Source organism: Vidua chalybeata, chromosome 1 (assembly GCF_026979565.1).
Source record: "Vidua chalybeata isolate OUT-0048 chromosome 1, bVidCha1 merged haplotype, whole genome shotgun sequence".
Classification (NCBI taxonomy): domain Eukaryota; kingdom Metazoa; phylum Chordata; class Aves; order Passeriformes; family Viduidae; genus Vidua; species Vidua chalybeata.
This window is the reverse complement of record NC_071530.1, coordinates 104407662-104431228: the sequence shown is the minus strand read 5'-3', so window position 1 is coordinate 104431228 and position 23567 is coordinate 104407662. Positions and strand designations below refer to the sequence as shown.

General features: G+C 36.2%; 1 protein-coding gene across 4 annotated transcripts in view; it reads right to left on the bottom strand.

Moving 5' to 3' along the window:
* LPIN2 (lipin 2) overlaps window positions 1–23567 on the bottom strand; it is a 43488-nt gene that overhangs the window by 11513 nt on the left and 8408 nt on the right. The window contains exons 1-10 of one of the 4 annotated variants that reach the window (XM_053966710.1): window positions 23102–23464; window positions 17849–18049; window positions 15401–15496; window positions 11758–12056; window positions 7656–7763; window positions 3640–3763; window positions 2671–2992; window positions 2332–2431; window positions 1372–1559; window positions 84–177 (exon numbers count right to left, since the gene is read on the bottom strand). In XM_053966710.1, coding sequence (XP_053822685.1) covers window positions 84–177; window positions 1372–1559; window positions 2332–2431; window positions 2671–2992; window positions 3640–3763; window positions 7656–7763; window positions 11758–12056; window positions 15401–15496; window positions 17849–18049; window positions 23102–23188 — 1619 coding nt within the window. In that variant the 5' untranslated portion in view covers window positions 23189–23464. Of the gene's footprint in view, window positions 1–83; window positions 178–1371; window positions 1560–2331; window positions 2432–2670; window positions 2993–3639; window positions 3764–7655; window positions 7764–11757; window positions 12057–15400; window positions 15497–17848; window positions 18050–20975; window positions 21128–23101; window positions 23465–23567 lie in introns of those variants that run through there. The other 3 variants (XM_053966479.1, XM_053966553.1, XM_053966632.1) reach the window with 3 other exon arrangements.

Sequence of the window (23567 nt, the reverse complement as noted above, 5' to 3'; positions counted from 1 at the left end):
GAAGCTGAGAAACAGGCTTATTTCAGAGACTAGATCTGAAATGGGATTTTCTGTGACCTAATTACAAGACACAGAGAATTTACCTGTTATAAATCCGTATTACCAAATTAGGATTGTCTATGAGTCCAGGGTTTTCAGCAAATTCATGATAAGTAATAATATGTTCCATGAATTTTTCTGCAATAGAATGAGACTTTAATTAGAAAGTAATAACATAAAATCCCAAGATGTCTGATTGGTTTACATCTAGGAAAACCCTTTCTGTCATTTCGGAGTCTCTTGCAGCATCACTAAAGATGTGCTAACTGAGGCCTACCTGTGTTGGGTCCTCACTTGACTGTTGCAACTGTGTTGCCTCCTCCCTACAGAAAAAGCTTTGGACCAGTTTAACAGTCACATTAAAAGGGCATTAAGAAATCAAAAGGGGAAGGATAAGGAGGAACTAATTCAGTTCAAAAGCTAGAAAAAGAAAGTCATGCTTGTCTAGGCAAATTTTCTTCAAAAATATGATGGCAGGAAAGGGGTCTACATACGACACTAGAAGAAGAGGGGGAAGGTGATGCCAGCTTTTCAGGTTTGAAAAACTACTATTATCACTAACTAGCATTTTCACAACTAGTTTCTATATATGTTTGCAGAAATGCATGATTCAGTGTAAGATCCCTGCAATCAAGACATCCTTTTTTTCCAATCAAATCCAGTATTACTACCATGTTACCACAAGAACAGTCCTGAGTCTTTATTAATAAGCACCTAAATGTCATTTAATGTATTAGAGACTGGATGACCATTTAAAAAAGTAATGTTAAAACACTGCAGGATATGTCCATGAAGATTTTATGCTCTTAAGAGCTCCCTCAGAAATACATACAACTTCCATAGTAAACTGACTAAAGCATTAAGAGAGAAAAATCAGCTCATAAAAATCTAGAAGTTAACAATCATTTAGGACAGAAGGAGAGCGGAAAACACAGTCCAACACAAAGGGGTTTTTTTATCACTTCAAAAAAAAAGAAAAAAAAAAGAAAAGTTGTCAGGCAATTAGAAAGAAGATGAATTGTTAAGATTTACATAGGGCTAAGCAAGGACTGGCAACCAGAAATCAATGTAGTTGGTCAGATAAAGAGTACAAAAAATGGGACAGAAAGCTTCTCAAGACATCAAGTGTCCTTGATTAATATGAGGTTCAATTCTGCTAGCTCTGCTTGACAAATGCTTGAGAATTTTAGAAAAATGAAAGACTTTCTATCCTCTTTTCTAAATGTGAGCCTAAGTCAAAGTTTGTTAAGGAGGAAATCAGAGCATTCAAGCCACTTCATTTGTTTAGCTGCCTGAGCTCTATTCCTCTTTATGTTTTAGTCTTTCACATACCTTTAGAAATCTCTCCATTTTCATTGAGACCTCCACAAAGTGAAAGTGTAACATCAGGCAAGTCCATAGCAGAATCAGACATGCACTCCGTACCACTATCAGCAGCAGCACTTCCCACTGACTGGGGTGACTGGGAACCAGAAAGGGTATCTGACTCTGTCCACTGCCTGAAGCCAGGATCAGAATCACTAAAGGAAAGCAAAAGGTATTTTACTTACAAAAAATGTACACATCTTAGGTTACAGAACACACTATATGATTACTCCCACCCAAAAAAATCTTGCTTTTGAATTTTTACATCATTTCACAATATTAATTTAAAACCAACCTAACAAAAAACCCAGTCACACACACCCACATAATATTGGCCGACTGTTTCCAGTTCTCCTAACATCCCCCTCAATTCAGCAATAATTGCATTTAAATGAAGAAAACATCCTCTACATTCTACTTCTGCAGAATAATACTGTACTCCTCAATCTTTACCAGAAAGTTATAAAGTAAGAAGGGAAAAAGGGCACTGCTTTTTGTGTTTTTACAACACTGTCTGTTGCAGAATGTACAATAGATTACATTTAAAAAACATCATTTAAACATCATTTAAATCACCTTGTCATTTAAGGCTGGAGTCACTAGTTTGATCCACTGAAAATTTTACAATATGGCCAAAGAAGAGTACTGGTACAAAAGCAGTTTAAATGTACTCCCCTCTATGTCTGCAGAACATACAAGTTCCACAAAGAGGAAAGTTGTCAGTAGCCACTTTCCATGTTATCTTTCAATGTGTTTCTTGTCAAATTAGAATTTTCACAATAAGATAAGTACTGAATACTTCACAAAAGCCTAAAAACCTGAAGTCCAATTCTTTTTATCAGAATGGCACATAAATAATACATGTAATGACTCAGGTCATGTAACTGCAGAATTACCCAGATTTACAGCATTTTACTTCAAAATTACCTTTTGGGAAAGTAGAGTGCTGCAACTTCAGGTTCCAATGCCTTTAGGTCATCCAAGTAAATATCATCAGGGCCTTGATGATGACTTCGCTTGTGCACCCCTGTTAATTTTAACAATTAAGATTACTAAGATGAAGTTACCCAGACACATTAAATACAAACATAATCGTGGAAGATTCACACTTTTTTGTATGATTTTTAAGTTCCAGAGTTTTCATCCTAATTTTAGTCAGATAAAACTTTAAATAGAAAAAACTGAAAAGGCACATTTACATTTTTTGCACTATGACATCAAGTTTGGTAGATCACAAGGGCAAGAATCAAGAGCTTTATTCCACACCTCTCTTTTTTGAAGGAGAGTCAGTTTTTGCTGTTGGTTTTGTTTCTGGTAAAGGATCCATCAATATTCTGGACTGATGATCACCATCCAATGGCAATGGAACTTGCGGTTCTACGATTGCAGAAGCAAGAGAGTCTTTAACATCCATTTGCTTAAGGAGAGGATGAGTTCTTGGCTCAGGTTTCAGTACTGTACAGACAGAATCTTTCACATCATCATCGTCTTCAACTTCATCAGAGCTGAGGATAACCCTAAAATGAGTCTTCTCTGATGGAGTAATGGTAGCTGTTCTGCAGTGTTCCAGTTTTTCTTTCTTACTTATCTGAAAAACAAAAGTCTAGTCAATCCTTTCACTTCACCTGTTTGTTTTATTCCATTCTAACATTAAAATTAATTAATAAAAATAAATTTGTACTCATGGTACAAGTTCTCATCATACAAGGAAACCAGAAAATAACTTAAGCAAGTAGTGAAGCAACATAAAACATGTCTCACCATATTAGTAAAGTTCCCTGCAAAAGAATTTAATAGAAGCTTATTTACAAGTTCAGTAAAGAAACTGGCATAGAGAAAGCATTGACTTGACCAAACCACAGCAAGGAAAAAGTGTAAGTGTGGATTTACCAGGGCCTCTGTTAGATACCAATTTTACTCTTATCAAGGCTACAGTTCCTCTAGAATGAAACAGAACTTACTCTACAATAAATAGAATTAACTTCTTAAATTGTTTCCTTCAGGTTCTAACTAAAAATTCAAGAATTTCAGAGTTTCACTGCTAGGTTTTCTGAGATTACTTTGTTGAGCAACTTTTGAACTCAACAAAGCTGACTCTCTGCCTGCCACAAGGGGCTGCTACTTCTCCATTTCAGCTATATCTGAACAACAGCAGCAGATTTCCAATCCTCTCCTGAGACAGTCTTAAATATGCCAAAAGTCAGTTACAAAGTTAGAGACAATAAAGACATTTACCTTGGTTGACTCTGGAAATCCTCCCCATGTCCATTCCATGTGAGATTCAGATCTGAGCAAGCTCTCAGCAGGCTTAACTTCTAGTTCTGAATCACTTTTAGGGCAGACCTGCTCTGAGAAAGGGCTACCAAATCAAAAAGAATTAAAAAAAAAAAAAAAAAAGAAAAAGAAAGCCAGTGTTTAAAATGCATTAATGCATTTGTTGTCCAGCAACTGTTGGTAGAGTTTTCAACAGCTTAACAGAGCTTCAATTATTTGGCAACATGGCAAGAAGCCCAGCAGGGTTTTCAAACGGTGAGAAATTAGGTTAAAACCAAAATCACATTAAAGACATTAAAGGACTTACATAGTGATCACACTTAACAGATTCCTCCACTGCATCTGCAGTGCAGGAATAGCTCTCACCTCAGCCCATGTTCCATTTTTCAAACAAAACAAGAACAAATCTAAAGAGTTTATCGAAAAGTAAAACAGAAAATAGTTTTGAGTTCCTTACCTCTGTAAAAATATAGCATTTCAGCTTGCTATGCAGAGACTTGAGTAATAAAAGTCTTGCAAACATAACTCACAAGTGCACAAAACAACATCAATTCCCAATGCAGGGAAAAAAACATTCAGAAGATAACTTAGGAGGGGGAAAAGCAATTACTTGGAAACTTGCTTCAGATGTGTTTGGACTACATGACGTTTAAAATCCATCCTATTTTTCCTAGACTGGTTATTATCCATAAATCAGAAAGAGACTTCTAAAATTTACTTCAGTAGAGATTACATATAAGCCAGAAGAACACCCCACAAAATGCTAGAAAGGAGTGATTTCAAAGTAATTTTGCACAGAGGATCTTAGAGATTAAAGGAAACTCAAGGTTTTGTCTACCCTTCCTTGAATAGGGCAATTATATTGCACATTATGGAAATGCTGCTCTTTTTGCACTTTGACATTCATACACATATTATGGTTTGGTCTATATAAACAAACCTCAGTGTTTGAATTTAAACTGTAGGGACCAGAACTGGACACAGACCTCCATGTGTGGCCTGACCAGCACTAAGAGGAGAAGGATAATCACATCTCTGTCTCTGCCACTAATGCCCTGTGGATGCAGCCCAGGATCCAGTTTGCCTTTGCTGCTGCAGTTGTGCTCTGCTGTCTCAGGCTCAGCTTGTTGTCCCCTGGGTCAGCAAGGTTGCTCTCATCCACACAGATCCCAGCTTGTGCTGGGCTTTTTGGTTGTGTCATCCCAGTACACAACTGCACACTTGTCTTTGCACTTGTTGCACTTGTAATTTGTGACTGGGTGCTAGACAATCTCTTTGAGGCTCCCTCTCCCATGAAAAGTTGGGCCAGATGAACTTTTGAGGTCACTTCCAATTTGAGTTGTTCAATGATTTAATACTGAAAATTTTAAAGTAACTCCCTACAGGTATTTAATTAATGGAATTTTTTTTTACCACCATATACCAAACTTTCTGAAGGTTTGAGGAACTCAGGTTTTTTAGTATCACACAGGATTAAACTGTGATCACAATTCAGACTGCAAAAATAGACATTACAAAGATTACAGTCCAGACAGTAAGAATCCCTCATATTGCTCTGAGAGGACACCTCAAAAATCTAAGGTATCAGGACATTTAAACACCTCTACAATGGTGAGTTGTAATCTCAGTTGACTTCCAGCCTTCATCACCCATGGACACAAAAAGAAAACTGGTATTTTCCCCTCAGTTCTCCATTAACAATGTCATACAGGAACGACACTTTCTGTACTGTTCGAAGGGCTTGTTTAAAGTGACACAATGATGAAAATACATGTATACCTTTGTCTTCAGGAAGAATATGAACTAACTTTCCCTACATGACAAATAATTTATTCCACCTACACCACAAGTCAACTGGAAGCTATGCACAATATTAACCTGTTTCTAAGTCTATATCTTAATATTCAGCAGTTCCTGCAAAAGACTGAATATTTCAGGGCTTTTGGACCCTAAGTCTATTCTACTTCCCTCAAAGTACGTTTTTCACTGTCACTCTCAGGCAGAAGTGTTTAGCCAAAAGGCCCATGCTTGTAACAGTGACCTAGTTGTGCCAACATTGCCTGTTAAAAAAGGAAGAATACTGATGGCATCAGATATCAAATAGTTAATGGTTATGCTTTCCATCTTATTATATTGAGAAGGGCAAACAAATGTCCTCATGGAAAGGACTTGTGCTATTTTCTTCCTTGAGCTCCCAGCAAGGGTTCTGAAGAGCAAGACAACCAATTGAACTACAAGTTAGTTAGCTTCTTCAGATCTCCAAAAAGGAGGTTATTAAAACATCCCATTTCTCTTCCTCTGTACGATAGCTACATGATAAAATCTTTCTTTGATAGCTTAGGAGAAGTAATTGAAAGAAAAATTTCTCTTCTCCTAGATGGCTTGTGTCAGAGAATCCCTGACCCAACATCTTCCCCAAAGACAAAAAGGAAAATTGCCAATTTTTCTGTTGAACTGCAATCTGGACAGGGTAGCTTTTTGTTAAAAACAACCCCAGAACCGTGAAAAGTCTAGATACTTCACATGAGGCACAAACAAGTTATTAGAGCAGACTGGCTCCAGAACACATAAATGAGAAGAGATGCATGACTTATCTCTCCCAGATATGACCTGCTAGCCTATGTTAGCTCAGAGTTTTATAAACTGAAAATGAGCATCAGCCTCCATGCTACAGTCATCTGGGTCATATAATCCACACAGCAACGTGTCAGTCCTAAGGTCAAACACTATGACTGCTTTTCAGTCACAAACCACAAACCTTTGGGGAACACTTGAAGACTGCATCTCATTAAGTGTAATTGAGGATGTGGTTGTCAGCCCAAAATATAAAAAGGAATGATAATGGGATTTCCTGTCCAACTGCTTCTGTTCATTAAGAAGCTATGCACTGGGGGAATTAGCAGGCACCAAGAATGGTGTGGTACATTCTGACTCCACTAAGGCCACAGCCCTGCAAACACCTGAAGCAGAGAGATCATACACACTTCAAAAAATATTGGCTGAAGAGTTCAATATGGGTTGAAGTCTTCCATTCTTCACCACCTATTGATGCAGAAGGACAGGTGCCTGTGCACTGAGCAAGTAACAAGCAAAAATGGCCATCATGGAAGGTTGACCAGTAATCCTCACTGACCTTGTGAATATACCTGCTATGAGGCAGATTCTTCCATCAAATTGAAAAGCAGTACAACTAGACACTTGCCAAAGAGTTCAGATGAATCAAGATACTACTTAGCATGCTTTGTGAGACATATATGCCCTCTCCTGTATGTCCAAGGTTCAGGAAAAATACAAAATTTACCTCAAATACTACCACATATGCACAAAATGCTTTCTTATAGAAATTGAGGTTAGAGTGGTGAAATCCAAAGTATGAGCCTTGAAAAATTACCAGCTGAATCCAAGAGGAAGAGCATGAACATCAGAAACTGAAGAATGTACATACAGAAGCGCCCATGTCACTGAAAACTGACTGGCAAGCTCTATTACGCCATTTTTAAGAATCCACAGTCAACTGATGGTAATTTCAGTATCTCTGGACAAAGAAAGATACCAGAACTCCACCAAATCCCCTGTTCCGAAGTGGAATATGATTCAACTTTAGGATCTGGCTTTACCTTGAGCAATTTGGATTACTTCACACAGTAAAACGTACCTTAACATACTCATCACTTTTGTGCTTTGGCAGATCAAGTATTGCTTATGCTAGGGTGAATCATAGGGAACATACCAGCCTTCCATACCCTTCTCAGCTTGAGGGAATTTTATTAACTGTATTTCCTCTCTAAGAGCGAAATAATACATTTTGTAAATTTCCCAAAGTTTCAAATTAGTATCAAGTGTTGCATTTGATATCACAGAAGTTGGTCAAGTCTGATAGTTTTACAGATCAGAGGGAAAATTAATAAAAAGGCATAGTAATCTTTATTTATAATTACTCATCATTACACAGATGATGACAATCCAAAGTGACTTACTTTTCCAGAGGGGACCAGTCTCCATCAGATAAGGGGTAATGGTCTTTCGAATGATAAATCAAAGATTCTTTTTGTTCTTCACCCTTTGGTGATGAATTTGAGGATCCTCTGTGGAGACACATAAGACATTAAGTCACCTATGTAAAATCTGTGTTACTAATTCAGTAAAAGAAACTACAAAGACATTATTAAAAAAAAAATCTAAGAGGAAAAGTAAGGAGTGTATAACTTAAAGGATTTGTTGTTTGCAAGACACCTTTACGTAACTTAAAAAGTATTTAAAAACTACTATTAATTCTTGAATATATTGCAAATTTAAAAATCTACTGCTCCTGGAAGTTAATACTGAAGAAATCACAATAGCATATATGATAGTACGTTATATGAGTAACAGCTAGGGATTTTACTCTACACAGGCAGACAATATTAACAAAACACAAAGATGAACATAAATTTTTACACTGTAAACTTCACAATGTGAATTTTACAATCACTGGAAAAGTTGAACTAGAAAGGTTAGTTTTGACAATGTACATTTGACAAAATTGTAAGAAACCAGGGGTAGGTACTAGCATCACAACTTACCCAAAAGCTTACAGATTAACATCAACTACAACAAGGAGAAAATAATGCACTTTTCTGAACAGTGAGGCTTGTTTTGCACTGGGAAGTCTACTCAATATCTACATCAAAGACCCAAACCCAACCAACAGTAAGCTCAGTATGCCACTGAACAGGCATACACCCTATTTTACACAGAAGTCCCATTGAAATATTACCATCATAAAGTACTTCATATCTTTTTACAGCTTTCTGAATTTAACTGAATAAATACCTATTCTCAGGATACAACTAACTTGTCTGAGGTTAGATCAAGGGCATCATGGCTATGCAGTAGGTAAGAATACAAGGAAGACATTACTAGAATTTGAGTGCAAAATGCAACAGCAATTATTTTAAGCCATTATTAGAAAGAAAAAACTACTTTTATTCCAGTGCACAGTTGCCTAGATTTGTTCTGGAATGCTAATGCTCATTTCTCTTATGGATGGAGGAAAGAAAACATTCTGCTATTATCAAATGTGTAAATATTTAGAATTTGCATGCCTACTCAATTAGACACTAAACAGTTACAATAATCTACCTCATTTGCAAAAGTCTTTCATTTGGAAGACAGTCTAGATAAATGCTGAACTCTAAAAATGTCCTTTTAGCCTCCACTTCTTATTCCACAGTAGTATTCTTATGAAACCTGATTGATGATGCTGCCTGACTTAAGATGAGAACTGCAGAGACTGTACATCCTTTGTATCCATAAATTAAGCTAAGTGTGACAGAAATATGTTTCATACTATCATTGTCAGCAGTACTAAGTATCTCCAAAGAAGGAAAAAAAGTTTGATTGAACAACTAAGTAAAACAAACAAACAAAAAAATTAAAGAGGTCCTCCATATCTTTACTTCAGTGGGGAGGAAGGCAGGATGACACATGGGTGGTACTGAACAAATTTTATTGACTTGAAATTAGCAACAAGAAGGGTTCATACAAAGGATGCAAAAATCAATTTTAACTGATAAGTGGATAAACACAAAAGTTAAAAATCCAAATGCAGTCAAAGATTATTGAAAATACAGGGGGAAAATCAGTATGCATCAGCTTGTAACTTCAAGCTGTACTATCAACTCTAAGCTATTTATTTTGCAACATTTATAAATAGTACTACCATATCTTCTCATTGTTGTCCACTTTACATATAGTCTAAATAAATACATAAGATTTCAGAGACAGATAACCACTTTAACCCTTTAACACCCTTAGCACTGGAGAAATGTCCTCTGTTTCTGAGTCGTATATACTGTAATCTCAGTTTTCCTAATATTATTTTATATAAGTCTAGCACTACTAACATATCTAAATCATAGCTGGAAAAGACAAAGAACGTACTTTGAAAAAAGCTGATAAACACATGGTAATAGATTTTCCCAAGAAACAGGAAACATCTTGTTTTTTGCTTTCTAAAAAATCCAAAGAGATAAGACATTATATACTGGCACCTGTAACTGAATTTTTGACCTTCTTGTTAAAACATCAGCCTCCCTTTTCCTTAGTTTCACTTTGAAACCTGAAGCCTTGCCTAAGAACAGTTAAGTTTCTAATTGCTTATCTTTTTCCTTTTTAGAGACACATATTTATAACAAAAAAAAAAAAAACCAAAAACACCCAAGAAACAACCGACCAAAACAACACAATCTCAAACAAAACTACTGATTCCACCTTACATCCCCACAGGGTTTGAAAAGAAAACTTACAAACACTTTTTCACAACCTTTAGCTGGGAAGAAAACAAATGCATGGCTATTGCAAGGCATTTTATTTCCTGCCCTGGTAGCCCACTTCAATGAGTGTATATAAACTTGACTAACCAACACAGAGCCACAAACCTAATGTATTTGGGCCTTCACCATTACAATGTTTTTTTTGTTTCAGTCCTGCATCTACTTGCTGTTCACAAGAAAACACCATTCTTTTACAAGCATCTTCTTTTTGCTTTATAGCACCCTGTCTGATAATGTATTTCTACTGCTGTTTCTGCTTATACACGTTAAAAAAGTTCAGAAATAAAAAGCCTTGCCAAACTTTCATTCTCAAGAGTACAAAAAATAAAACCAGAGTAAACTTGATGAAAACACCACGGTCTGTTCAGCTATGACTAAACACTCAACATTCTAATCAAAAACACCATTTTTTATTCACCTCTAGACAAAGTAAGATAATTGCTAGAATAGCAATCTGAATCCTAAACACTAGATGAAAGCAGCCATTATTACAGCCATTACATGACATTCCTAAATACTTCATACATTTGTAATGACACATTAAATAAAGGATAAAAATTTATTGGGTTATATTTTCTCTCTTCCTGTACTTGACAGTTATTTTTATTTTTGATGGTTTTACTACAAGTTTAATGTTGTCTTAATAACTATATGCTAAAGACTAAGCAAAGGTCTTCCTTTTCTTAAACTGAAAAAAAAAAAATTCAAACCAAAGAAAATGCCAGGACTTAAACAAAGAGGTGAATATCTAAATGACAATTTAGTGACATAAATATGACACTAACTAATAAAATAAGGCAAATTAGCTAAGAAACCCTATAAAACACTTTAAAATCCACATTTTGTTTGTTGTGTTTTATTGGTCATAAATATGATAACAGATTCAAGTTTTTCTGTTGCACTAACCTTTTTGTCTGGTACTTACTAAATTTGAGATTCCTTTGAAGATCCATACTTGAAGGAGTTTTTTCAGTTATATTTTATTCTCTTACACCAAAACATTCTTGCAATTCCCAGACCTGATCTTGAATTTATTCAGCCAGTATTACATTTAACAACAATGCTGTCCAGTGAAACACCTAGCTTTCTTTGAAAACCAAGTCCTGATGAGCAAGCTTTTCCTGGATTTGAAACATTTATATGCTTGATAGCTTTCATCTATAACCTTCATCTTTCCTGTTACCCTATAGATCTCTTCAGCTTATTAATATGTGCTACCACCTTAGCACAAGCTCCCCTTTACTAAGGGGATCCTCAAAATACAGGATTGATTTGTTTTTTCTCTTTCCCCCCCCCTTCTCTTCACACACGCATAAAGAATTCTCTTTACTAACATGAAGGGACATTCATTTATATACTTTTCAGTTGCCATAGTAAACTTCAGGTTACAGAGAAGCCAAATTCAGATGTGGTGTGCTACAGGCATTCCACACTGCAGTCTATCTAGAAGCTACCAGACATACCAGAAGATCACTCTGCCTCATCAGAGAAATTACACTGAAAGTTTCTCAGTCACAACAGATTATTGCAACACTTCTTCACCAGAACGGGCTTAACTGCATTTCATGCTCATTAAAAAATGGCCCAAATTTTAAGGTGAATCTGTGAAGATTTGGAAGATACGTGTCTAGAATTTTGTTTGTTTGAGGAAAGGCCTAGGCAGAGCCTACCAAAACTTGTGCAATACTTGCATGGAGGAAATGAACAAGTCACCTTTTAAATGTTCCGTGATAACAGTGAAAACAGCAACTATCTAAGAGCTTACCTTAGGGGCTGTACCGTTTTCTCATCATCTGAGCTTATTTCCATTTCAAAAATATCTTCAGTCCCAGCAGAAGAGATCTGATCTTCTTTCCTGCTATCTTGTTTGTATTTCTTTCTTCTTCTTTTTTTCTTTTTCACAGAACCTGGGGTGAATACAATCTCTGTTTCTCCAGAAAGTGGAATTTCTGAGTTTGCACATGTCCTCTCATTTTCTCCTGATTTCAAATGATTGTCAGTGTCTTTAAAAAACTGATCTTCAGTGGGTATTGGAGATGTTGCCAAATAAGCAGGAACTTTTTCCTAGGGAAAAAAAAAAAAGAAAAAAAAGAAAAAGCTATTTTTTCCCACTTTGTTTTGTGCACACAGGGTGGTTGTCAGCTACAGATTAATCCTTGTACCTATATTTAGGCACAAAGCCATACAGATGCCCAATGGTATGAAGCTGATATCTAGAAAGGAACCAAGTTCACCAAGGGTGATTACAAAAAGTTCTGAAAAATACATGTTAGTATTCTTACAGTTTTCAGACACAAACAACTGATTTTTCCAGCAAAGCAAACATCCAGTCAGTGGAATGTTTTTGAAGTTATCTGCCCTGAGCACACCAGTTCCAGGTTTATTAAATGTGTTAAAAAAAAAAAAGCTAATTAAATCCATTGTTGTTTATTTTGAAACAGATTCATGGGAAGGTATAGGTTGAAAGGGACATCTGGACACCATCTGGTCTAATCTTCTGTTGAAAAGAGGGCCCCAGGTTAGGTTATCCAGGGCCTTGTCAAGCCAAAGGTTGAGTATTTCTAGTGAGAAGACTATCACTTTTCTAGGCAACCTATTCCTACTTTTGTACAGAAGGATTTTCCTTATATTTAGCTGATACTTTCCCCATGCCCTGTGTCCCATCTTATGACTAGACAGCTTTGTGAAGAGTGTCTCTGTTCTGTAACTACCTTGTAGGTACTGCAAGACTGTGGTTAAGACTCCCCTGAATCCTCTCTAGGCTCAATAGTAAAAGTTCCAGCAACTTTTTTTTCTATTTCAATTTCTCCAGCCCTCCACTGGGCTCTCCATGGAGACTTTTCATGTCTCTCCTGAACTGGGAAGGCCGGAACTGTGTTCCAGATTTGATCTAAAACACCACAAGGCTGAGGAGGACAACCCCACATCCCTTCACCTGCTGGCTGCGCTACTGCTGATGCTACCTGGGATGTGTTTGCCTTCACTGCAGCTGCTGGCCAGGTGATGCAGAGCTGCATTTCATCCAGTGAGATCCCAGCCTGCACTGCTGTGGGTGCCAGCCCGCACTTCCAAGCCTTACATGAGACTGTATGTGCATCCTGGTTAAACCTTGGTGTAAATCTTGTTGGTCCAGTCTCCCAGCCTGCCAAGCTGGCTCTCTGTGGTGGCTTTTTCTGACCTGTCTACCTCTCCTCTCAGTTCAGCGTTACCCATAAAATTATAAAGGTGCCTTCAGTCATGTCATACATTATTTATGTAAAGTATCTTTCAGAAAGAAAAAGTCAACTATAATTTACTCACCTTAAAACCAACACACAACCAACCAACCCTCAACTAATTACAACCCACTGCCCTCTGAAGGAAAAGCTTTAGTTATGGACTGCCTGAGGTTTATTTACATTGTAACAAGAAACTGAAAAGACACTAATACCTAGTCTGAAAGAAACACACTGTGAAGGGACAAAGACAAGATGGAACAAAAGCAGAAGAGAATGGAATTTGCATAGTGAAGAGAAAAAGTTATGGAACGCAATTTCATGGTAGAGAATAGAAGCAATTAAAAGATGTCTGTTATTTTACTCTTGTAAAATACTCTTATGCAGAAGGTTAGTCAGAAACACTGATGAGACACAGCCAGAGCACTGATACTACTTTAGCTGTGCTTGAAGTCTTATCTGCTATTTAAAACTAAATTCAAATTTGCATTGAATTAAAGGTTACAGAACAAATTTTGTTCACTGGCTGTAAAGTAGAGAAAGGAGAACAAAATACAGCCTTATACAACATTGATGACACACAAATTTTGCATTGTGAAAAACCTTGAAATCAAATGCCAGCATCTAAACTGAAGTTAATATTCTGCACAATTAGTGTTAAGTAACCAAGAATAACAAAAATAAATAAATAAACACTCAGGAAAAGTTAAAAGAAAACTAGCTGGAAAATTGTCCTGATTTACATGGACAGTGGTATTTACTTGGTATTACTTCTGATTGTCAAGATGTGAGAAATGCAAAGACTTATCCCTTTAAAGGACCTTTCTGAATCCCCCCAAAGGGGAAACATAAGAATTCAATGAGAGGTTTATGATTTATCCCTTAAGCATACCTTCAAGAGGCAAATACAGATGTTGATCAGTTGCAGGGGGAAAAAAATGCCTAAAAACCAGTAAAAATAACTCAGTTTTGTTTTGTAGCAAATTTGATCTATATTTTCAGCGTGAATTACTAGCTTTCAAGAACACATACGCGGATAAGGCACTCGTTATAAATCAAAATGTACTGTGCAAGTGCAATAGTTCCTTTAAAACACTCTACTGGGGACAAAGGCAGTGGTTATCACCCTTGCTTTCTGAAAGTCATGAGACCGATCAGTTCCCATCAATGTCTGACACAGCCTAGATCTGTAAAAACTGCTTTCAGTTTTTATTTTAATCATGATGTACACTGACACAGAACCCAGCCTTCCTTTTGTGTAGGTGTTATGAATCCCTACCCCAAGTTCATTTGGGGCATTAACACTTATTTTTTCCTTCCTCTTTAAATTGTATTTAACTCCTTTCAATATGAGAACTTCCTCTGATCCCCCAAAGGAAACCTAGTAGCACCCTAAACTAAAAATTGGATCATTCTCATTTCCTTGAAAGACTGATTCCTAATAAACAGAAAATTAACGCTTACTTCTCAGAGACAAATTTTTTTCCTCTCTTCTCTGACTATTTTTCATTAAACCTTTTGTAACCTTGTATTTAGAACTACTTTCCTTCAGACTTGCTGAAAAATGCCAACAGACTCAAAAGCAATGCTCAGGACTGACCAATACTGTGATTACATATCTCCCATATCCTTAGGAAATCAGAGTAAAAATGAACCATTATTCCTGTTTTTCAGAGGCTCATTAGCTTCCGGTTGCAAAAGATTCTTGGGAAATAAATTCACAAGTCAAAGATGCTACTGTTACCTGGTGAAAGTTTCATATATTTTGAAAAAATTGTGAAAAACTAGTCTCAAATTTGTAAGGTAAATTTAAAATATGCCTAAAAAGCAGACTACCTTTATTTGTAGAGGCACAAGCTGTAATAACTTAAAGCAAAAATTATTGTAAGATACAGCAATCAGTATAACTGCAGTCAACAAGAATGAATTAACTAAAACAAACAAAAAAATACTTCGACACATCTTCCAAATAATGCTCTAATTAATGAAAATAATTAGTTACTTTATTCTTACTGGCAGCAAAATTGTACAAAGCATCAAGCATCTTGGCAGCATATGAAAGAGATGTTAAGATTCAGTTACAGAAAATCTAGCTTTCACAGAAGTCAGGATATTGACAAAACTATGAAGCACTTTTAACCCATTACTGTGTTATTACTACATTGTAGCCATCAAGAAGCACAAAGTCCTTACATTTTCCTCCTCGGTTTCTTGCACAAAGAAAGCTTCTCCATTGTCACCCAATTTCATATGCAGATCAACAGCATCACCATTAATTTCTATATCAATCTGTGGAAAGAGACAATTTATTGTAAATAATTCATCAGGGGGAAAGTGCTGACCTCATGGTCCACTTAGCTCTGAGAGTAAACTTTGTTTCACTATATAATGCTGTCCCCTTTCTCCTCTCTCTTTCTCACACAAATCTGCCATAATGATCTTTAATTTGTTCACCTGCAAAATACATGATACTCCTGGCAGAGAGCCTAACACACACAAGAAGAAAAAAATAAACTTGATATAAAGATTGAATCTTGTTCATACAGTTATTGATATAGTCTTTATTTAATGGAAGAATGACTGTTCAGATGTTTAAATCTCAGTCTGAACTGGAGCCTGGTATGAACCTGAATCCTGAACAACAGAAGTTCCACCTGGAGGCCTCCTGGAGGCAGGCTTTGTCTGAAAGTGATAAGAGACTTGCCACAATTATTTCTGCAACTCAAATTAGTGTTTCAGATTTTCCTGCTCATGAGTTAATGGGGGTTTGACATAGGACCACAACCCTTCTGCAACCATAGTGTTTTCATCAGATAATAATGGTTTTATTGTGCTAAAAAGGTATTTTTTTGGCCAAGAAAACACAGTATTAGTATTGGTAAATAACCAAACATGCATGGGGACTATACCCAAATCATTAAGATAATCACTTTTCTTCTTCTCCAAAGTAACAGGCTGATTTTGATCTGAAAATCATATATATTTCACTACTGTTTATTTCAAAAATATTTTATTGTATTTCCAATTCAGTAACATGAGTTTAAAAAAACCTCACCTTTTCTTTATGCTGATTTAGATATACAAACATCTCTAAGTTTAGTACCTATAGCTCACACTGCTTTCTGGAGACATCCATATATATACCTGAAGTTGAAGCACAGACAGGCAGACTTTGTGTTCCCACACATCTTGGGACTACAAATTGATCTTGGCTTCATAACATGCCAGAGAAAATGCATCCACAATGCAATAGCAAACACTCAACTGACTGCTGAGAGAATTGTGTGCACAGTAACTCCAAGGATGGAGGAAACAAGGAGTAGCAGTCATTTACACAAGCAAAAGCTGAGAATTACACTGACAGTCTACCAACAGGTACCAAGAGTACATGTTTCTACTATTCAACAGCTTTTTAGAGGTACTCAGAAGCTGAAAACCTCTCAATTTGGTTCAGCTACTCAGAAGTGTATAAAGACATTTAACAAAATCGAATTTTAGACACTCCTGTTGTAAGCACATCTCGCTCGCCTAGATGTCAGAAAAAGTACAGCTATACCACCTCTTTTGCACCCTGTTGAAAACTGCAATCTGTTATAAAATTATTAAGGTAAATAAATTCTTTGTCATCAGCAAGCTCGTTAAAATAAACACTAACAAATGGAAATCAAACAAAAAAATAAACACAAAACCTGCTACTATGACAAACATACAACTTTAATGCATGTAACTCCAACTATTTACCTTAAACAAAAAAATGCCCTGACCTAACTACTCTTTCAGTTTCATTTTATTCTCTTTTTACAAGCAAAATATAAAGATAGGGGTAGCTTCCTGCAATAATTATTTACTCCTTTAAAAAGCTGAGTATAATCCTGAGGGTTTATGTCCTGTTTAAATCAATATATCTTTTGGTAGCACACCCACATGGCATACACAGTATTCCTTAGTGACAGTAAAGTCCGCCTATAACAACTCCATTTTCCAGCAAACCCAGCCCAACTCACTCTCTTAGCATGATTAAGAAAGCCTATGGGAAGAGGATGGAAGGACAATCTTCTTGGGTAGCACCACCATCTCAGAATGGCTGGATTGGAAATTGTACCAGGCTCTCTTTCAAACACGCCCACACAGGAACAAAGCTTCAGTCTCAGTTTTCAATTGCTTGTGGATGTTAGCAACTGCATTTTTTATTGTAAATCAGCCTTGAGCACAGCTAACAAGGAGCAATATTTATAATAGATCACTGACACTTAACATATGCTCTGTTTGTCCTTCAGACATTCCAAAAAGAGTTGCTTACATCAGGGATCAGTTAAATAGCATTAGGCATTTCTTTCCCAGCATATTTGGATAAATAAACAAATAGCTCCACATAAACATTTTAAAACTGTGAAGTCCATATATTGGTATTTGTCTTTCACAGCATTTTTGCAGCGCCCTTAGATTACCACAAGAAGTTCTGTTTTGCCTTCCAAAACCACCACCCTGTACAGAATTTATGAGCAACAGTTCTGGACTAAACCAGCCTGCTCACTGGGAATGTGGGGAGCTGGGGAAGGAAGGAAGGGGGGGGGGGGGGTGGGGAGGGGAAGGAATGAACTGGTCCTCAAAACTTTGTTTTGACCCACTTTCTGAACTTACCACTTTTTCTTTAGAGCGCAGTACACCAAGCTTCCCAAAGCGGACATGGAAAGGAGAACACTGGTATGTCCCATCCTGCTGCCGCACCACAATGACATCAATGCATCCCGAAAGGGTTGCCTGATTAATGCCTTTGTACAGCTCCTTCACAGTAACCAGGACTTGTCCTGCAAGTTGCCCCACGTAGTTCATAGTCTGAGACTATGGGAGAGAAAGACAAAAAAAAAAGTAAGTAAATTTACAACACAGTAGGTTTTATGATTTTTTTTTTAATTATACAGGTGAGCAGTGCCATTTATCAATTACTCTATTGTAACAAGCTTTACACAGATCTTTTCAAGAATCAACAGAACTTTGAGACAATCCCTATATTATTAAAAGTATCCAGTTATAAAACCTATTCCTAATGCTTTATCAACGTGAATCTATGACTAATTAAATACTTCAAAGAAAATTCTGAAGCATGTCATTTTTAGACCTCAAAGCCTAGATTTAAGTAATGCTTAATAATTTAGATAAGCTAAAAAAGAAAAATTCATTCTCCAGAGGACTGCCTATTTAATACAACCAATCTTATACAGAAAATGGAAATAATTGTACATAAGGATGCAAAAAAAAAAATCTTACAAATCAGGAAAAGGTATGTAGAACATACCGATGTAACTCTTCCTTTACAGCTCTGTATTTCAAAAACAGCTGAGTCATCTTAGAGAAATTATCAAAGTATGTAATGGGAGAAAAGAGATATATACATTAATAAGATTATGCTATAGTCAAATAGGATAAAGAGCATAGAATCACTTATTGAAAATTCTGTCTAATCCATTAAAATACTTAAGTAAATGAATGAATTCTGAATGACTGCAAGTCTTTCAGACTAAGAACATAATTTGAACTATGATTGCCAGTAAGAAATGAAAGTCCAAAGATTTCTCAGAACATCTGAGCTTGAACAGGAAGAGGAGGGAAAACTGTGAAAATGTTCTGATAGAAACCGAAGTGCAACTCTTCCTCATTCTACCTACCATCTTCTGCCTCCCACAAGCTCATTTCAAAAACATCCAAGCAACTGCAGCCTCTGAAGTTAAGGATATTTAGGAGAACAAAGAACCGCTGCCAACAAGCAAAACCCACAACACAGAACACATAAAAGAGCCTAAATTATATATATTTAAAAAAAAAAACTATTTTGGGATATTATTTCTAGAAAAAATCTACAATTACTTTTTTTCTTATTTGCATTTCTATTTTTATTAGTAATTGAACAAGGTTTAGGATTCTTCTTAATACCTCTAAACAAAACCATACTGCCTTACAACAGTTCTTCCTACTGATACTGCTTTATTGTCTATATAATTAATCAGTTATTTCTCTTTTGAGCCTCCAAAGTCTTCCTTACAGTAACACAGGGTATCTTATACTCACCCAAAAGTGACCATTTTTGTGGCATCTCTATACTGATATAATTGTAAACAGGCAAGAAATCTAAAACTACTTTCACACAGCAGCTATGGAAATGTTTTTCTCCATCTCAGGCTTCTCATACATTACCAAATCATATTAATGTTTTTTTAAAATAATTCCTTCCTCTTCACAAGACTTACAAAGGAAGGTGGAGGGTTTCCAATACAGATTTAACACTGTGTTGAAATTATCCACAGAATTACTATGCTAGGTAACATGCTAAAGATTTTTTTTTCCTGTAACCTGTTGATGAAGACAAAACAAACAGACTGTCATTGAGTGAGTAATGAGATCAGGAGGATGGACTCTCTATCAACATTAGTCATTAATTCAATTTCACCTGTAAGTAGCTTCATGTACAACTATAAAACTGATTGCTTGATAGAGAAGTAATAGCTCCCTCCTGCTGAAGAGGTTCGGTCTCACTTCAACCTTTCCTTATCTGACCCTCTTCATGAGCTGATTTTAGCTCCCTGACACAGCTGGCAAAAGTTTACCATTTTTTGTTGTTTGTTTCACCGAGTTGTAAGTAAGTTAGATTAGCTCATTAAGCAGAACATGACAAACACCTGAGTCATGAGGCCCTGAGCAGCACCAGAGAGCTAGGGGAAAAAAAAAAAAAAAAGTGGCAGGGAACTGAACATCTTTTTGACAAGTGAGATATTTGAATATTTGCTGCATCTCATGGAACTGCAACTCAACACAGAGACATTACAGTTCCTCTGCTTTCCTGTTGAAGCAATTAGTCTTCACCTAATGGGACAGCCATGTTTAAACTCTATCTCATGAAAAAATAAAATCTTTAATGCATACTGATTATCATTCCTGGCTCTAATTTGGCCACTTCCAAGAGCTGTCTATGGTATCAGCTTAGAAAGAAAAGTTGATTTTGTATCACCAAGGAGACTGCATTTGTTAAAAGAAATGTCTGACACAATCAGGAATAAGTCTTTAATAGGGTCCCCATTCCATGTGTTTAATTTCAGTAAACAGGACTTGAGAAGTGGGCATTAGCAAGAAATTCTCTATGATTTAAGCAGTGACTTAAAAGATCAAAATTTCACACCTTCTGCTAAGAACTCAGTTCAGACGATAAATAACCTCATTTTTCTCACATACTTGCTAACTTGACCATAGAAATTCACCACACAACCCACACAAGACCAATGCATTCACCCATTTCACACATATTCTTGCTTTTCTGTAGCAAGAATATCCTGCAGCAATGTTCTCTCTTCTACAGGTATCAGTTTCATTTCTGTAGTTCACAGCACAGCCACTTTTATGAACATACATACACTGAATAACCTCTTACATTTGAAAGTTCATAGCTGGTTCACTCTTACATGTGGAAAAGTTATGAACTTTTGTGCCTACTGAGTATTAAAAACATTGCTTATAAGGTAAGCTTATAAGGTAAGCTTATATAAGGTTAGCTTTTTATGATTCAAGCCTTAATGTAAACGTTGTTTTGTACATTGCAAGTAAACCAAACTAGATAAAGGTAATAAACTAATGCACATTATTGCTTACCAGGCTGCACTTCAGCTTCTAAAGTAATGGTTTGCTTTGCAAGATAAGCATGTTATATAAGAAGGTACAAACTGTAGCAAGAAAATGATCACATAGAAATGAAATGTCATTACACACCTGAAAAACATACCATTTTATCTCAAATGTCAGTAGAAGACCAGCTGGGAGATTTTAATATTTGGGGGTTAGGTATGGGTTTGAGCTTTGGTCAGGTTTGTTTGTTTTCCTTAAATGTTATTGTATATTGTTGGAAAACTTGTGCTGAACAAGTACAAGATCAGACTACAGTGAGAAAGGAACAGTGTAAAACGTTATTGTGTTAATTTTTGCAAATGCAATAGAAATATTCTGATCACAGCATAACCAAGTAAGACAAAATATTTCCTTGATAATAGTCTTTATTTCATGCTTAGTAAACATTTCTTAAATGTCATTGCCTTGAAAGCAGAGAGCAGTATGCCTTCCTAACCTCCTGTAAGAGCCTAAAAAGCATGCTGATTGCCAGTTTTGAAATTTAGGACAAAAGCCTGATGGAAAAGACAAACTAAGAAAGACAAGGCAGCAATACTTCACAATACTGTTTAGCTTTTATTTCTTTTGATATCCAGAATCTATACATTACCTGATGCAGTGAAATTCCAGAACTCTGCATAAAAACTGAGGTTAATGCAGCTCACGACGACTTACTCTTCTCAGACAGCAAATTAAAAGGCTATGAATACCTGAACTATAATGTTTCACAAAGAAACATTCTTTGTGACTTCTGAGGCTCCAGAGAGATTGATTTTTTAATATTTATGCAATACTACCTAGTTAACAAAAATTCTTACAGCTGAATATATTAATACCACAAAGGTAAGTGCAACTGTAATTGGAACGGGAGAAAGAATCTCTAGGTCATATCATGAAAATAATATGACAATAATATGCAAGAAGCCACTGCACTGCCAAAAGCAGAAACTGAAACTGCTTTGGTTTTTTAACTTACTTTTTCTGAGAGAGCATAATACTAAATACAAAATAAGAAAAACAATATCTGCTTCAGAAGTTCAATAACTAAAATGCTGTGCCCTCCACTTATAAAATACTCAAATCAGTGCAACTAAAATTAACCCTGAATATACTGTTTGTTTCCTCATGTTACAGCAATGGCTCTCAGAAATAATAATTAACAGTACTCCACCTCAGAGTATCTGGTATGCTTTATATGACAGACAAGACAAATTTTCAAAACTCATTACCAGGAAATGCTTACATTAGCATAACCTGAGCAGGAGGTTTTGTGAGTAGGAATTATATCTCTGTACCATTAACAAAGATGTTATTTTAGTTGCCACTAGACCAACATGTTTTCTTTAACATTGTTTGTTTTTTTTTTGTGTTATTCGGTAATATCTATATAGAGGTGCAAGATATAATCAAAAGTCTGTCAACAATAGGTGTTTTCTGTGCATATGGAGAACCGCTTTACTAATGGTAAACTGCATTTTTTGGGTTCTTATAGCCATCCCCTTTTATACAAGTGCACCTGTATGAACATGCCTACTACAAGTGCCTAGTTCAACAAGAGGAAAAGAAGAGTGCAATTACTCAAAGGCAAGGTACCAGATTGCTCTAGAAGGCTACAGCTTTAGAGGGCATGAATTTTAACTATCACTGCAAAAAAAAAAAGTTACTTAGAAGCAGTTCTTAGCTTCCAGTAGCATAGATATTCATACACACCGTTTATTTTGAGATACATTTGGAAGGTTAAAATACGGCTAATGCCACATGATGAAAACAGCAAATACATTGTATTTGTGTCAAGAGATTAGGTAGAATAAAATAAACATGCAGGGCAGTGGTTTACCTCAATTTAGCTCATTTTGCCTATATTTGCATACATATAAATTTATGAGGAAGAAGCTTTCCTTAAGCAGAGAAAAATCTTTAGCAAGTGTTTTACTAGTTTCTATTTTGTACTCTGAAAAAAACTGGGGGAAAAAATGACCCTGTCAAACAGGACCACTGTAGCATCAGATCTACTCAACAAAAACATCTTTGTTCCCAATTAAAGATTTTAATTGGGGGTTTAGGATTGCTCCTAGTACTGCACAGAGCAGTTATGGAACAAAAACGGGAAACAAAGTAGGTCTGTTGAATGCCTAATTAAAGTCTTCCACATACTATTAAATATAGGCAGTCAATTTTTATCTATTTTAACTGTGTTATAGGAAATTATATACCCATATTTAGTAATAAATCTGTTGAACTCACCAAGATTCCAGAAGGAACCTTTTCATGGGCAGCAACATCACTTCTATTTGAGTCATCTTCAAGAACATCCTTTTCTGAGTTATGCATCTCAGAAAACAGAAAACTAACTTTCCACAATACAGGTAAATGAAAAAATTACAGCCATAAGAAAAGGTTGTAGCAGCATTTCTTCTCTTCTCATAGAAGCAGAAGAACTATGTAAACCTTCTGGTCTCTTAGAGGAAACTGCTTGGTATACATTCCCACGCAGAATTACGAGTAAAAAGGAAGTGCTTCTTTAAGAAAGCTCACACAGAAACTCCCTCACCAATAGCCTTTGCTTGACATGTCCCAGCCCCCTTGCGCTCTCTGAGATAAGTGACAACATGGGCTGACTTTGCCATATGTTTGCACTGATAGGTGATGATCTTGGTTTGCATCACGTCATGTGACTACAGCTGAAGCTCCCATGAAAACAGGGATTTAG